The following is a 14,784-nucleotide window of genomic DNA, read 5'->3' as shown; positions in this document are numbered from 1 at the left end:
AATGACCTGTAGATAAAGTAAATAGTGCTGTCAATTTTTTGTGCATTCTGACAAAGGTTTGTGTTCGCACAAAAAGCTCTCTTGTAATTTTCCGGAATCAAAACCCAGTGTGAAATTATGATTTCCAGCATTTGCTGGCAGCAATGCTAAACAATGCCAGGGCTGGTGGGTATGACGTTATATATCGTTACCACGGTATAAAATGTCAACCGTAACAGATTTTTTAAATTCTTTGTATACATTGAGATGTAAATAAGTAGGCGTGGGTAACTCATATGCAGTGTGCATCAGACTGAGATTCTGCCATTTGTCAAAGAAACATGGAGAAAGATGAATGTACAGTTCAGGAGGATCCACAAAGGATTCCGTTTTCTAGAAGGTTGGAACAAAGGTGCAGCAGTCAACCGCGAGAGCAGTGTAGCACCCTCAGGTTTAGAGGAGTGCACAGGCTCACAACAGAGAGGGAGCAATGAACAACCTTCTTTTTAAAGTGAATGTATAGTACATAATCTGAGGCAATCTGACAAAATATTGAGAATGTAACAAACATATTATATTTTTCTAACTCTAAACGATCAAACACTGATCTTAACCAACTGATAATATCCTCCTATGATGCTCAAATTAACTGATCATGTTTTAATAATTCAGAATTATCAGATTTAAGTAACAATTTCTGTTCAGATTTTTGAGTAAAATGTAGGTGCATCCCTAAGATTCTAACCAACTTGGAATATATGATAGAAACAACAACTTTCCCATTGAATCCATGCATGGATAAAAGTTGATACTGCGCAACGACAGAATTACTTTTAATGATCTGTCTTTGTCTATGTGTCAGACCATGCTTAAATTGCTGGTGTCAGGAAAAGGAATGTCTCGTTCAGGAGTGATGATTTCCATCCCCCAGTATCCACTGTACTCCGCTGCTCTGGCTGAGTTGGCTGCTGTACAAATCAATTATTATCTGGATGAAGACAACTGCTGGAGTTTGGACATCAGTGAGTTACGACGCGCCCTGCAGGAAGCAAAGAAGCACTGCAGCCCTCGAGCACTGTGCATTATCAATCCTGGAAACCCCACAGGTTTGGTGACAGTTTGTCAGCTTTTATTATGGTGGTCAGTTTGTGATTCCCAAAATCAGAGCAGAAAGTCTTAAATGCATAAATCTACGGCATGGAATGTTGCATGCAGTGCAAAAAAAAAACACATTTTATATTATATAAAAAAAGATACATTTACTTGAGATGCAAAATAAAGAATAAGTCTTGTTTTCTTGGGAATTTAATCAAATTAAATAGGTTTATACTTAAACCAAGAACAAATATCTGCCAATGGTGTAAGCAAAGTAGCATTCTTGAGAATTTCTTTCTGACCACATTGACATTTGTTGTTGTTTTAATCTTAATCTCACTTAATTGTTCAATTGTTTCTCAGAACAATATGTCTTCTTATCTGTGTAAACGTTATTTCCGTATTCTAGTGGTTATTCTGTATTTAAGTCTTAATCATTTTTTTTTTATGTAAAATGAATGAAAAAGTAACATAGATCTTTGGGAAGTTGCTAATACAGCTCATTGCCTGCTTCCTAGACTTTCATATACAATATTGTTCCTTTCGATTTTCCTTTAAATTTCGATTACTGGTCTTGGAAAGGTTTTAAAAAAAGTTTTTTTTTTAAGAAAAAGTCTTAAATTTACCTTCATAAAACCTACAGAACCCTGTAGTAGTATTTAATAAGGATTTCTCAATTATCCAAACTGTCCAACAACCATTGGGTTTGAAAACATTAAACTAATATGGCAACGCTTTTATGGTTTGTTTTTACCTGACAGGTCAAGTGCAAAGCCGACAGTGCATTGAGGACGTGATCCGATTTGCGGCAGCAGAAAAGCTTTTCCTCATGGCTGATGAGGTGATTTATATGATAGGCTTATATATATTTTTTGTAAATAAATAAAAACCTCACATTATTAATATTTTCAACTTGCCCTGCTTTTTCCAGGTTTATCAGGACAATGTTTACGCGGATGGGTGTAAATTTCACTCCTTTAAGAAGGTGCTGTTTGAAATGGGTCTGGAATACTCTGAGAAAGTGGAACTAGCTTCCTTTCACTCAACGTCGAAGTGCTACATGGGAGAGTGAGTATCAAAAACAAGAGAAGAGCAATCGATCTTTAGGTGATTTGGGAGAATTATTCCATAGGAAAGATGATAGAAATGATTTAATCTGGTTCCAATTCACAATCTTCCTAACAACTTCTTAGTTAGGTTCAGTTCACCTAAAAATCTACATTTTGTCATCATTTACTTACCTCATGTCATTTTGAATCCATAACTCTTTCTTGGAAACACAATTTAAGTTATTTTTAGAGAGCTTTCTGTCCCTCCATTGAAAGCCCATTACATTAAAGTTTGACAATTCAAAAGTTTCAAGACCTCTGAAAAGACATGATTGCTTGATGTGGTGAAAACATGAATTTTGGCTTTTATTCACATGTAAACATTGATCAACACATACAGAGAGCTTACTGAATGTGGTAAACACAACATTAAACACACTTGTTTTAAGCTCCAGAACCAATGAGGTTTGAACTTGCATTTCACGCAAGCACGTTTGAGCACAATCATCACATACTGCTTTTACCAATTACAAATACGTTTGTAGTCGATTTAAATAAAATGTCCTGTATTGTTCCTCCATGGTTTGAAATGAAGGTTGTGAGATGATGTCGGAAAAACATACATATACAAATACTGTGAAATAAATAATTTGTTTTGCTCTAACAGTAGTGTTCTTAAAAAACAAGTAAATAGTTAAGCTCTAAGCCTGTCTGTCTGTCTGTCTTCTTTAAGGTGTGGTTTTCGTGGTGGTTATATGGAGGTGGTAAATCTAGACCCTGAGGTGAAAGTTCAACTCACTAAGCTGGTATCTGTGCGGCTGTGTCCTCCAGTGATTGGACAGGCTCTTCTAGATGTGGTGGTCAATCCACCCCAACCAGATGAACCCTCATATGACACATTCATCAAGGTCTATATTGTCCCATTAACTGTTTGCTTTGGACACTCTAAAGTGGATTTGTAAATATCATAATAATAAATAGCGATAATTATATATTTTTAATAATATTTTTTATAATATACATGCGTACAATGTGTAATATACTGTACATGCGTACAAATCAAAGTTAATTTTATATTTTTACAATAGTATTTAGTCTCTACAAGAAATTAGTATTTGACCAGGAAATTATATTTTTAAGATATACTCAGTATTTTTGTTGTGTTGAATACAGTTATCACTCCATATCAATATTCTTGCATCTTAATTTCTAACTTAATTTTGAACGTTTTTGTATATGTACATCGTAGTTTAAAATAAAACCTTTTTTTCTGTTGTCTTCAGGAGCGCACAGACACTTTAGCCGCACTGGCAGAGAAGGCCAACATGACGCAAGAAATCTTGAATCAGGTCCCAGGAATAAAATGTAACCCAGTGCAGGGTGCAATGTACACTTTCCCACGTATCCACCTCCCACCAAAAGCCATCCTGGAGGCCAAGGTAGGATGAACTTGTGATCAGTTAAACCTAACAATTGTTCACTTGTACCTTTTTTACTGATCAGATACCTATCCGATTCCTAACAGACAGCTACTTGGTTTGAAAGTGAATTCTGTGTGAGCTGTTCTTAATAATATATTGCTACTAGGGCCGGGACTTTAACGCGTTAATCAAGATTAATTAATTACACAAAAAATAACGCGTTAATTAAGATTAATTAATTACAAAAAAAAAAAATTCCCGCATCTTTAATAACTTCTTTTTGCACCGCGGAACGTTTCTCACTGGATGAGTTTCGGCGGACCGATTATACTGGAGCACCAACTAGCGTTCACACATCACCGCAGCACATCGAGCCTCAAGTATCACCTCAACGCAAAACATATAGCAGCTAGTGTGGACTTTACACTTTATATTGAACTCTTTATTGTTTTGGCCAAGGTTAAAGAGTGTTGGACCTCTGAAGCAACAGAGAGAGGTTTTCAATGTTCTGAGTGTACTTGACAGTATTGTGTTTTACTTAAAAAACAGTTTACAGAAGGTTCCAGCACCTATAAGGTCCCTGAATTTCTGAAATATACTATTTCTAAATTGTTTCTAAATATGCTATTGCTACACTTAATGGCAAAAATTGCACTGGTCTGCTAGACTTGGTTGAACAAAAATAAACAATATTTTGTTACTTAAGCTTATGTATTCAGTCATTATTCAATGGTATACTATAAATCCATGTGAAAAAAAATTACTTCTCACTGTTCTCAGGTCAAATATTTATATGCGATTAAAATGCGATTAATTTTGATTAATTAACTGGGACATCTGCACCCCAAAATAATTGACTACCCCTAAAATTAAAGGTCAAATCCTCACTCCTATTATAGTTCTTCAGTGCACGCAAACTTTAAGAGCTGTCACAGATCTTTATGAACCTAGAAATGTCCAAATAACAGTTTACAGCCAAAAACAGTGGGTGTTTCTTTTTCTCAAATATTGTCTCAAATATGATCTCAGATATCGTTGTTATGGTGAATAAAATGATTACATTAATTGTGCTCCCTTTTGCTAGTTATTAAAACAGTAGAATTTAGATTTTGGCCTTTATTTGCTTTAGAAGATTTGTTCTGTACATATAATTGAATATTTCTTTATAATTTTATAATTGAACACATTTACACAGCTGTCATATATTATATTTTACTTGGCTGACTTAAACAGCATCATAAAACCCTAACCAAAATCCCCCATCCACTCCAATTTTAGGAGAAGGGACAAACTCCAGATATGTTCTACTGTATGAAGCTTCTGGAAGAAACAGGCATCTGTTTGGTTCCCGGCAGCGGCTTTGGGCAGCGAGATGGCACCTACCATTTCAGGTTATTCTCCCTTTATACAAACAAGAATGATGAGTTTAGCCTTGGATATGCTTATGACAAAGGTGTGGGTGTCCTAGTCCAACAGGAGCTTATGGGTAATTAAGAGTGAAATAACATCTGAAATAAAAGCCAATACAAAAAAGTTTGTTAAATATTTAGCAAGTTTTAAGTTATAAAATGTATAAAGTTAAGTTATATAAAAATTTAAGTTCGTTTTATTTTATTTTATTTTTAATGTATGTACCATTGGGAAAAGTGAGCAAACATCCTGTAGGGTTGAGTTCCAAACTTGCTCCAAGTACACTCTGTACTACTGTACACTCAAAAAAATAACTCATTGGTTGAAAATTATTCAATCATGGACAGTGGTTCCACATGATTGAATCAGTTTTTTGGACAAGACTGAACCAAGTTGTCTAATTTGTCTAAATGTCTAATTTGATTTGAGTACCTTCATTTTAGTTCAGTATTTGTGTAGAGATAACGTGTTTCCATTCTGTAGAACCACTTTCCATGCAATTCAGGCAAAATGTTAAGATGACATACTAGTAAGTTAAATATAACATACTTAAACGCATGTTCAATTTTGGCAGTCCAAAGATGACACCATTTACATCTCTAGAACTCCCATTGGAATTCTATTTAGCAGGTCCTCAACCCAAGCGCACACTCCACACTTCACCACAATGGTAACTTGCCCAAAAACAGGAAGTGTAAAATTAATTTTGAGCTTCTTGTTTAAAACAATTTCTTTCAAAATGAAAACATTGAGTTAAGGCAAAAAGAACTATTTCAACTCAGTTTGACATGATGCAGTCCTGTCTGAGCAAGAAACCTGATACAATGGTATTAAATCAAAATTAATTGTTCAAATAAAGCGAACAGCATCAGTGCCAGAGGTGATCCTCCCTATATGCAAAGTATGCATGTTGCATAGGACCCCCAAAACACCAGTTTCATATTTTATATTGGCCAGTGGTTATGAAAACACAGACAAATATAGGCTACTTTGCATTTTGTATGTCAAAATGTTCGTCTTGGTGAATTTTCACTAAACACAGTCAGTTATGTCTTTAGTGAAAAGTAATTGAATGCTAGTCAATATCTGTGCATTCCATGGCAGCATCATACTGTATAAACCTGCTGCTGTCTTTCATCATCTGTTAAAGGGACAGTTCATCTTCTACTCAACTTCGAAGCATCTTAGGTGTATGTGACTTTCTTCTTTCAGAATAATCCAATCAGATTTATATTAAATATTGTCCTTGCTCTTCCAAGCCTTTCAATGAGGGTAAAGGATTTATTATGTTTGAAATCTGGATATTTATCTTACAAAAACGGATGGATTTGATACAGAGGGCCTTTATTCACCCCCCGGAGCCATGTGATGGACATTTCATTACAGATACAGATGCATTTAACATCTTCTGAACTGTTGAAAACAACAAGGCAAATCCTTTTGCTAACACTTATGAAGAATTATTTGCTAATTACTTCTATGAAGCCCGTATTTATAATACATTATAAGGGTATTCTTAAGGCATTATAAAAAACATACGTTGTATCATCTCATGAATATTCATAAGAACAGTTTTAATATATTATAATATTGACTTATTTGTGGTTATAGCTTTTAAGAGTATGATGATTTATAACACAATGAACACTTTGCATCCACTTTTACAATGGATTATATTTCTCATAGTTATAATTTATTATCTGTATGTATATATATATATATATATATATATATATATATATATATATATATATATATATATATATATATATATGTCTCATATCTTGCCATTTTTCTGATACTACTTAAAGCAGTCAATGACCACTTATAAGTAGTATTAATAATAATAATAATAATAATATATTTCTTTCTCTCAAACAGCCATACGATCAGATACCAGATTAATGTGTGAAATTACACATTTGCTTTGAACTGTTTTTATTATAATATCGGTTTTATTATTTTGATGGTACCCTTTAGACAGTTATTGATAAGTAGCTCTGCAACTACATACAAACTAGTGGTCATTAGAGTATTAGTATGTCTGCTAAATATATGCTAACACTTTATTTTGATGGTCACCAGGTATAGATAACCTGGATAGTCGGCGGATGTTAAAAAGAAAAATGATTTTTATTTTAAAAAGTTGATGTAAACTACACATTTGAGTTAATCGATAAAATTGATTAATCAGAAGATGTCTTCTATGTCCCACAGTCAGCAGATGTTAGGGGAAAAAAAAGTGTTTATTACGTTTGAAATCTGGATATTTATTTTACAAAAACGTATGGATTTGCTACGGGGGCCTTTATTCACCCCTAAGCAAAACTTTGCCAGGGATCTGCTCTGATCAGTGTACCTGTACTTTTAAGCCTGAATAACTTGATGACCCATTTCATATTTGTTTTATTGGAGTTGGAGCTGAACTCTGCAGGACAGTAGCTCTTTGGATGTTTAATCAAAATTATGAAGTCTGTCTCACCTACTATAAATGCCAAATAAATTGTCAGAATTAAACTGTCAACTAAATTCAGTCAAATAAGAGTAATATTAACACTTTATCAATTGTTAAATTGATATTTTGAAATTCTTTCAATCCCTGTTGATTAACTGTACCTGTTTTTAACATTCTTCTCCTACAGAATGACCATCCTTCCTCCAAAAGAGAAACTGAAGATAGTGTTGGCAAAAATTAAGGAGTTTCACCAGCATTTTATGGAGCAGTACTCTTAACTACGGCCATCCCATTTTCTGATATCTAGTAAAATCCTCAATTTTACACCTAAAGCTACAGCACTTTTGAGATTTGTTCTGGATAAATACCCTGCAATGCAAATTAACTCCCATCTAGCATCTCACAAAGTGCGAGTTGAACACAGGTGTGCTGAGAGTACACAGCTCTACTGTGAGTTTAGTCACTGGCTTTTCCATTAAAGACAATATCAAAGTTTTTCATTGGTATTAATGGTTCTATTATTTATTCAATGTTTTCGTTTGGTCACTGTATTGTTTATTCTGCTACTAACATTCCAGTGTTAAGAAAGATGACATTGTACATTTCAAAAAGGCAATCTGTTAGTCTCATTTATTTACAAAAGATAAAGTAAAAAAATAAAAAATTACATTTAAGACTACAGTATTCTAAAATGAGTTGGCAGAAGCCATGTTTTATGCTAACAGTGTTTAAGATAAGCACATTTTACACACAATAATCCTGGAAATTAATTTTCAAAGACCAATAGATTAAATAGATCAAAAATCTGATGGGACAATTGTCCCTTCAGTTTGAATGGGCATGCTTGTGTCACCTCATTATAATTACTCCTCTGTTCACTGCACACTGCCTGGATGACTAAACAATACCTACTCAATATACAGTAAACTATAAGAATGATCTAGAAATTACCTAGACAATGATCAGTCTGCTGTTTTCCAAATTAAAGTGAACGGTGACCACATTCATATACAAATGTAAAGAAATTATCACAAACACCAGTTCTGGATTTTCAATTTTCTGTCTGATTTTAAATCCACTTAGCTTGCTTGATTTAGTCCTTGTAGACATCTTTGCATCTGTATCAGGCAGTGTGTTAGAATATCACTAATCACATCATCACTAATCAGATTAATCATTACGACATTATGCATTTATACTTTTTTTCATCTCTAAATGTGTTGGTAATATTAATGGATATTCATAGATTTTGGTCTACTCAGGACTAACTCTAGTCTCCCATTAAACATGTTTTCAGTCACTCCAGACAGCAACTCTTGCTATGAATACACATTAGATGTATTGAAACAATCATGATGGTTGTCGATTCAGTTAGTTAGACTTTTAAAGTAGTGTGCAAGGAGAAATACTGTATTTATACTTCCACATATCAGCTCTATGATTTTAGTTTTTAGTGTCACTTGTTTAAGTCTCTTAATGTAACATTAGACTGGGTTAATGGTAAGATCATAGCCAACTGCATAAGCATTACCTCCATGTTGAGCCTGGGTTAAGAACTACCTGTTAACCAAGGAGTAACGGTCTTATTTTCAACATACTTTAGTCAAAGGTATTGGCGGTGGCATAAATTTAGTGTTTTACAAAATTTGCTACTTATCCTGTTATGGTATACATTCACATTGTTTCTATAAATATTGGCAGTGACAATCTATAAACAATGTGAATGAACAATGCAGCTTAAGCAGCAAATCACAAAATATGCGTCACTGCCAATACTTTTGGCCACAACTGTAGATGAATGTGAAAAGTGACGTGACATACAACCAAATATGGTTACCCATACTCAGAATTTGTGCGCTGTATTTAACCCATCCAAAGTGCACACACACGGAGCAGTGGGAAGCCATTTATGCTGCAGTGCCCGGTTAGCAGTTGGTGTACCTTGCTCAGGGGCATCTCAGTCGTATTGCAGCCCCGAGACTCGAACCCACAACCTTAGTGTTAGAAGTCAAAACTAACCACTAGGCCACGACTTCCCCAGAAACCAATATATTTTATGTTACTGACTAAACATTATGACTAGTCTTGAAACAAATTGGATTACTTGTTAAACTGGTTTAAGCCTTTTAATGCAATCAGTCACCTATCGATTTGTGGATCAAACCTTTTGTTGTGCAATTAAAAAAAAAAAAAAAAGTTAGGAAATGCATGGTTTCTTTTGTAGTATTTAAAAAAAAAATAGATTTGAGACAACTTCAAATGGAACTTGAGGATTCAGTGATAAACCCATACAACATGTTCACACTCAAAAGTACTTTATTAAATCACTGCATAAAAACCATACATGCGATTATTTGATTGTAGGAAGGGTTTGACCATTTGTGACGTAAATACACCTTCTAGCCCTCCATGGGGTGTGCAGACTGGGAGTAATAAACATGGTGTCTTCCTCTTGTGTGATCTCTGAAAATAAAGAAAATATACGATTTTAAATTTGCATTCAGTACACACACACACACACACACAGAGCATTGTCGTTTTTGCTGAGAACCTATGATCAGAATTGGTTTAAATGAAACTTTTCTGAATCCTTCTTTCAGTTTCAAATCCCTGCATACTTGCTTTCCATGTATTGTAAAAAATATACTTTTTATAGCTCTTAACTGGTTTAAAATCATATCTCACTAACAGAACGGAGTACATTTCATTTGGAAGTGCAAGGTCCCGGCAACACACGGTTACCTGCGGGGTCCCTCAGGGGTCAGTCCTTGGCCCCATTATCTTCATCATTTACATGATCCCTCTTGGCCATGTCATTAGCTGCTATGGAGTCTCATCTCACTGCTACGCTGATGACACACAACTGTACATGAAACCTTCACCAACATTATCTTCAACGCTTACTGCCTGTCTGGAGGAGAAAAGGGTGTGGATGAAGCACAACTTCCTCCAGCTCTAAAACAGAGGCAATTCTTGTTGGCACACCACATCAAACCCAGTCTTCCTCCATTACTGGTATAACGATCACTGATCATGTCATTCCCCTCTCCACAACGGTCACCAATCTTTGTGTAAGATTGACATCCAACGTTACCCTTAGCAGATGCAGAAAAACTGGTCCACGCCTTTGTCTCCTCCAGACTGGATTACTGTAACGCACTTCTCATCGGGATCCCGGACAAAAGCTTGCAGAGACTGCAGTATGTTCAGAATAGTGCTGCTAGGATCCTGATGAGTTCGAAAATATGATCACATCACACCCATTCTCTTCACTGGCTTCCGGTTTCCGCCAGGATTGAATAGAAGATCTCCCTTCTAACCTACCAGTGAATCTATGGAAATGCCCCTTCCGGACCATCTGAGGGCACCTCAAACTATTGAGACTTTTTAAAAAAAAGACTAAAAAACATGTATTTTTAGGAGAACTTATGACTTAACTATTAAACCCTTTAGTATTTTATCCTTTCCAATTGATCTTAATTGTAGCACTTTGAGATTTGTTTCAAATGTAAAGTGCATTACAAATAAAATGTATTATTATTATTATTATTATTTAGAGTACATACATTTTGGCAATGGTATAAATGGAAGTCCTACCTCTCTGCAGTCTCGGTTACAATCTCAGATTTGGATTGTTAATCCAGTCTTCCTCACTCTTTTCCCAAATTCGCCATCTAAGGTCCCCACAACTATCTTGAACAGGGCTGGGATTAAGGCATTGGTAATCTTGACATGGTCCAGTCTTTTCACTCAGTTTAGCCCGAGAAGCAGCATAGCATTTTGTCAAATGACTCCCTAAAGTCATCTTTGGGGTACCATGGAATCCCGCAGTAGCTCTTTTCATGTATAAGTTTTTCAATTCAGTAGTCTCCTCTCTTTTGCAGATAAAACGGTCCGAAAAATAAGGCTTTCTATGATCCTTTCCTTTCTCATCATATCTACATGATGGGCAGAAGGGAAGTTCATTCTCCAGTGTGGAATGAGAAACCTGACCAGACTTCATGGAAGATCCAGCTAACCGCAAACTGCTTTTTCCTTTGCACTTGCAAGTATGAAATGAACAGTGATTCTGAACAGAGACGCCAATTCCTGGTGTTTGGTTGTTTGTGTTTTTCCCATTTCTGAGAGGAGATGATTCAAGACTAATGGCAAGGGACATCTTTGGTTGCTGCTTCTCTGGAAGGTCAGGATGTTGCTGTACAACAGGTAGTTTACTGTAGTAGTATACATTACCAAAGTCAGCCAGCCAGCTTGTTGAGGGACGGTATGGGGATCGGGACTCAGAGGGGTTAAAGGAGTCATGTTTGGTAGATGCACAAGTTTGTAGATTCTTTGTTGGAGTACCAGTGGAAGACTGATTCTGCTTTGATAGAAGGTCACTAGATTTAATATGTGGGCTCAGTGGCTTCTGAGGTGTTAAAATCCCATTCTCAACCATCCACTCATTGGAAGGCACATAAGGCATCAACGATTCTACTGACCAGATAGAGGCCTCTAGCTGACATGGACGACCATGAGATTTAACTGATGCGCCAGGTTGTAGAGTCTTCCCTTCAGGAACATAATTTGGCTTGGAGATAATGTCACCATGTTCATTCAGTGTGCCCAAAGGTCTCGGAGGAGTTAAAAACCCATTCTCAACCATCCACTCATTGCAAGGCACATAAGGCATCAACGATTCTACTGACCAGATAGAGGCCTCTAGCTGACATGGACGACCATGAGATTTAACTGATGCGCCAGGTTGTAGAGTCTTCCCTTCAGGAACATAATTTGGCTTGGAGATAATGTCACCATGTTCAGTCAGTGTGCCCAAAGGTTTCTGAGGAGTTAAAAACCCATTCTCAACCATCCACTCATTTGAAGGCACATAAGGCATCAACGATTCTACGGACCAGATAGAGGCCTCAAGCTGACATGGACGACCATGAGATTTAACTGATGCACCAGGTTGTAGATTCTTCCCTTCAGGAACATAATTTGGCTTTGAGATAATGTCAACATGTTCATTCAGTGTGCTCAAAGGTTTCTGGGGAGTTTTTAAAAGACCATTATTGGTCATCCACTCAGTTGAAGGTACATAAGGTATCAGAGACTCTACTGACCAGATAGAAGCTTCCAGCTGACAAGGCTGGTTAGGGTTCTCAATGTCAAATGGCAGCCGCAGAATCTTAAAGTCAACGTTATTGAAGATGTTGACATCATCTCTGCTCTTTGCACGAAATGGCATCTCAGAGTTTTTATTTGCTTTGATTCTTTGGGTAATGACAGATCTGGTTGGTTTAGGATAAGTTTTAAAAGTTCTACAAGATGGAGAATTTCTCAACATAGTAACTTCTGTACAAGCAGGGAGACAATGCTTCCTGGAGTAGCTTAACATCCCAGCTTCAACTCTCTGTTTATCCTTCCTAAATGCTAATGACTGGTAAGAGCACAAGACAACATCCCCTGAGGATTGTACAGAACCCATGCTGCACTGCAAAAGGTCAGTTTCATTATGACTAGCCAGCTCCATGTTATCCTTGTTCTGAAACTTCTTATGCTCATAAAACATTTTGTCACATTTCATGTGCATGTGTTCAGCTTGAAGGATTTCACTCTTGGGAACAGCAGACAAATCAGTAGTGTTGATAGCATTGGTGGCATTGTAATTTTGAGTTAGCATGGATGTACTTTCAGGGCAAGCTACGGATTTGTTATCCAAGGAGCTGGGTGATGTTGACACTGGACTGTCAGTACCCCTACCTGATTCAGAACAATTGTGAGATATTGCACGTTCATGTGTGTCTGTGGTACGACAAAGTGGTTCAGTTTGCACCTCTGAGCTGACCATCACACGACCAGGGGGCACACCGTTTTGAAAATGTGAGCGGCGGGTCTGAAGAGGAATAGTTGGAGCCACATGGGGGGTCAGATGTCTATAGTCCAACATGTGAAGTTGAGTTTGAGGAATCATGTATCCAGGAACTTCTAAACACTGAGGTAGTAGTAATGATGGCATCATGCCATAACCTTAAAAAGAAAGAAAAGTTATATTGCGTATGTGTGGATTTCCATTTAAGCTAATCATGGTCTTCCATTGCAAGCTAATCAAGGTCTCTAAAGTTACAAGAAGGTAAGCTTGATCAGGTTTTAAGCTAAAGCCTGCGTGACAGAGGCTATCCAGGGCCAGATTTAAGGAAGCCTGTTGTAAATCCTAAGGCTGTCATTTTGAACATTGCATACATTCGATCAAGCTCATTGTTACACAAAATACCACAGGTACTTAAATCATGTGAAGTCTTCACAATAGGGACAGAAAGTTATAGCTTATACCAGACACCTAAAAATAGGCCTGAGCAGAAACATTAGGAATTTTCCAGCTTATGTTGGATTCCTAAAGATCACACTTTATATTATGAAAAGCACGAGGTTCCCTACATGTTAATGTCCTCAAAAACTATCTGGGAAAGACCTAGAAACTTTTAGAGACGATACAGATAAGTGATTATGTTCATCAGGTAAAACTTTTTAAAGCACAAAAATAAAATTCTGAAAAACTAAATTTGAAACCAATAAGAATTAGTAATATTTAGCAAAACTACAAAAAAGTTATACCTAATCCATGAAATCCACCATAGGGTACATATGGAGTTGACATGGACCATTGATATGGGATGAATGGCTGGACAGTGGGGACGTAAAAGGGCTGGTTTAGCTGGAACTGCTCTTCTGGGTGTAATATTCTGGAGGGCAGAGGACCAGGGCGCTGAGGAGCCTGTGCATACTGTGGTCTATGAAGTATACTTGCAATACTGCCAGTGGGATCTTGTGTTGCTATAGCAGCCATATCTTGTGCATAACAAGCCAAAAAAAGGTTTTGGTTATTTGGCCAGAAAAGTTCTTCAAATTACAGTCAACCAGAAGGAACATTTGTTTTTTAATCAAACACAGGCTGTTTCTCATTTTGTACAGATTTCTTAGCAATTAAAGACATATGGTAGTAACTAAAATGGTTGGTTTAAATTATTATAATTCCAAATTAAACAGAGTATGTGGCTTTATTTTTACATAGTGCTTACCTTTATGTTGTCTACACCAAGGGAAAAGCTTTCACAAAACTAAAACAAGTTAATCCACAATTTTGCTCAAGTTTAAATCAGTGCGTTATGAACCCAGAGAAAACCACACCAAAGTAATTAGACCTATTAATCAGGAGGAGTTAATTAGGATGAAGCATGACCTGATTAGGCAGTTCTGCTGACTTTATTAGAAAGGCTACTGTTTCCAGAAAAGTTATTTGGTTTTAGTTAAATCAACCTATGCTAGCACAACAAACACAAAGTCGATTGAGATGCCAAATGTCTACCTTTAGACTTGAGTAAATACCTCAGTC

General features: G+C 36.3%; 2 protein-coding genes across 2 annotated transcripts in view; one reads left to right on the top strand and one right to left on the bottom strand.

The window, feature by feature from the left end:
- Positions 1 to 7,905, top strand: part of si:ch211-217a12.1 (alanine aminotransferase 2) — a 34,118-nt gene extending 26,213 nt beyond the window's left edge. The window contains exons 6-12 of the mRNA XM_052612173.1: positions 842 to 1,085; positions 1,836 to 1,915; positions 2,006 to 2,142; positions 2,857 to 3,031; positions 3,407 to 3,562; positions 4,823 to 4,935; positions 7,597 to 7,905. Coding sequence (XP_052468133.1) covers positions 842 to 1,085; positions 1,836 to 1,915; positions 2,006 to 2,142; positions 2,857 to 3,031; positions 3,407 to 3,562; positions 4,823 to 4,935; positions 7,597 to 7,687 — 996 coding nt within the window. The 3' untranslated portion in view covers positions 7,688 to 7,905. The remainder of the gene's footprint in view (positions 1 to 841; positions 1,086 to 1,835; positions 1,916 to 2,005; positions 2,143 to 2,856; positions 3,032 to 3,406; positions 3,563 to 4,822; positions 4,936 to 7,596) is intronic.
- A 1,802-nt stretch (positions 7,906 to 9,707) lies between these two features.
- buc2l (bucky ball 2-like) lies at positions 9,708 to 14,628 on the bottom strand. Its single transcript, XM_052612160.1, has 4 exons — positions 14,471 to 14,628; positions 14,007 to 14,240; positions 11,007 to 13,421; positions 9,708 to 9,872 (listed from the first exon to the last, which is right to left on the bottom strand). Exons 2-3 carry the CDS (start codon positions 14,236 to 14,238, stop codon positions 11,023 to 11,025), a joined length of 2,631 nt encoding a protein of 876 aa, XP_052468120.1. The 5' UTR covers positions 14,239 to 14,240; positions 14,471 to 14,628; the 3' UTR covers positions 9,708 to 9,872; positions 11,007 to 11,022.
- Between the last annotated feature and the right edge of the window lie 156 nt (positions 14,629 to 14,784).

The sequence above is a fragment of the Carassius gibelio genome, chromosome A12, assembly GCF_023724105.1.
Source record: "Carassius gibelio isolate Cgi1373 ecotype wild population from Czech Republic chromosome A12, carGib1.2-hapl.c, whole genome shotgun sequence".
Taxonomy (NCBI): domain Eukaryota; kingdom Metazoa; phylum Chordata; class Actinopteri; order Cypriniformes; family Cyprinidae; genus Carassius; species Carassius gibelio.
Note: the sequence above shows the minus strand (reverse complement) of the source record. Positions and strands in the feature narration are given on the sequence as shown.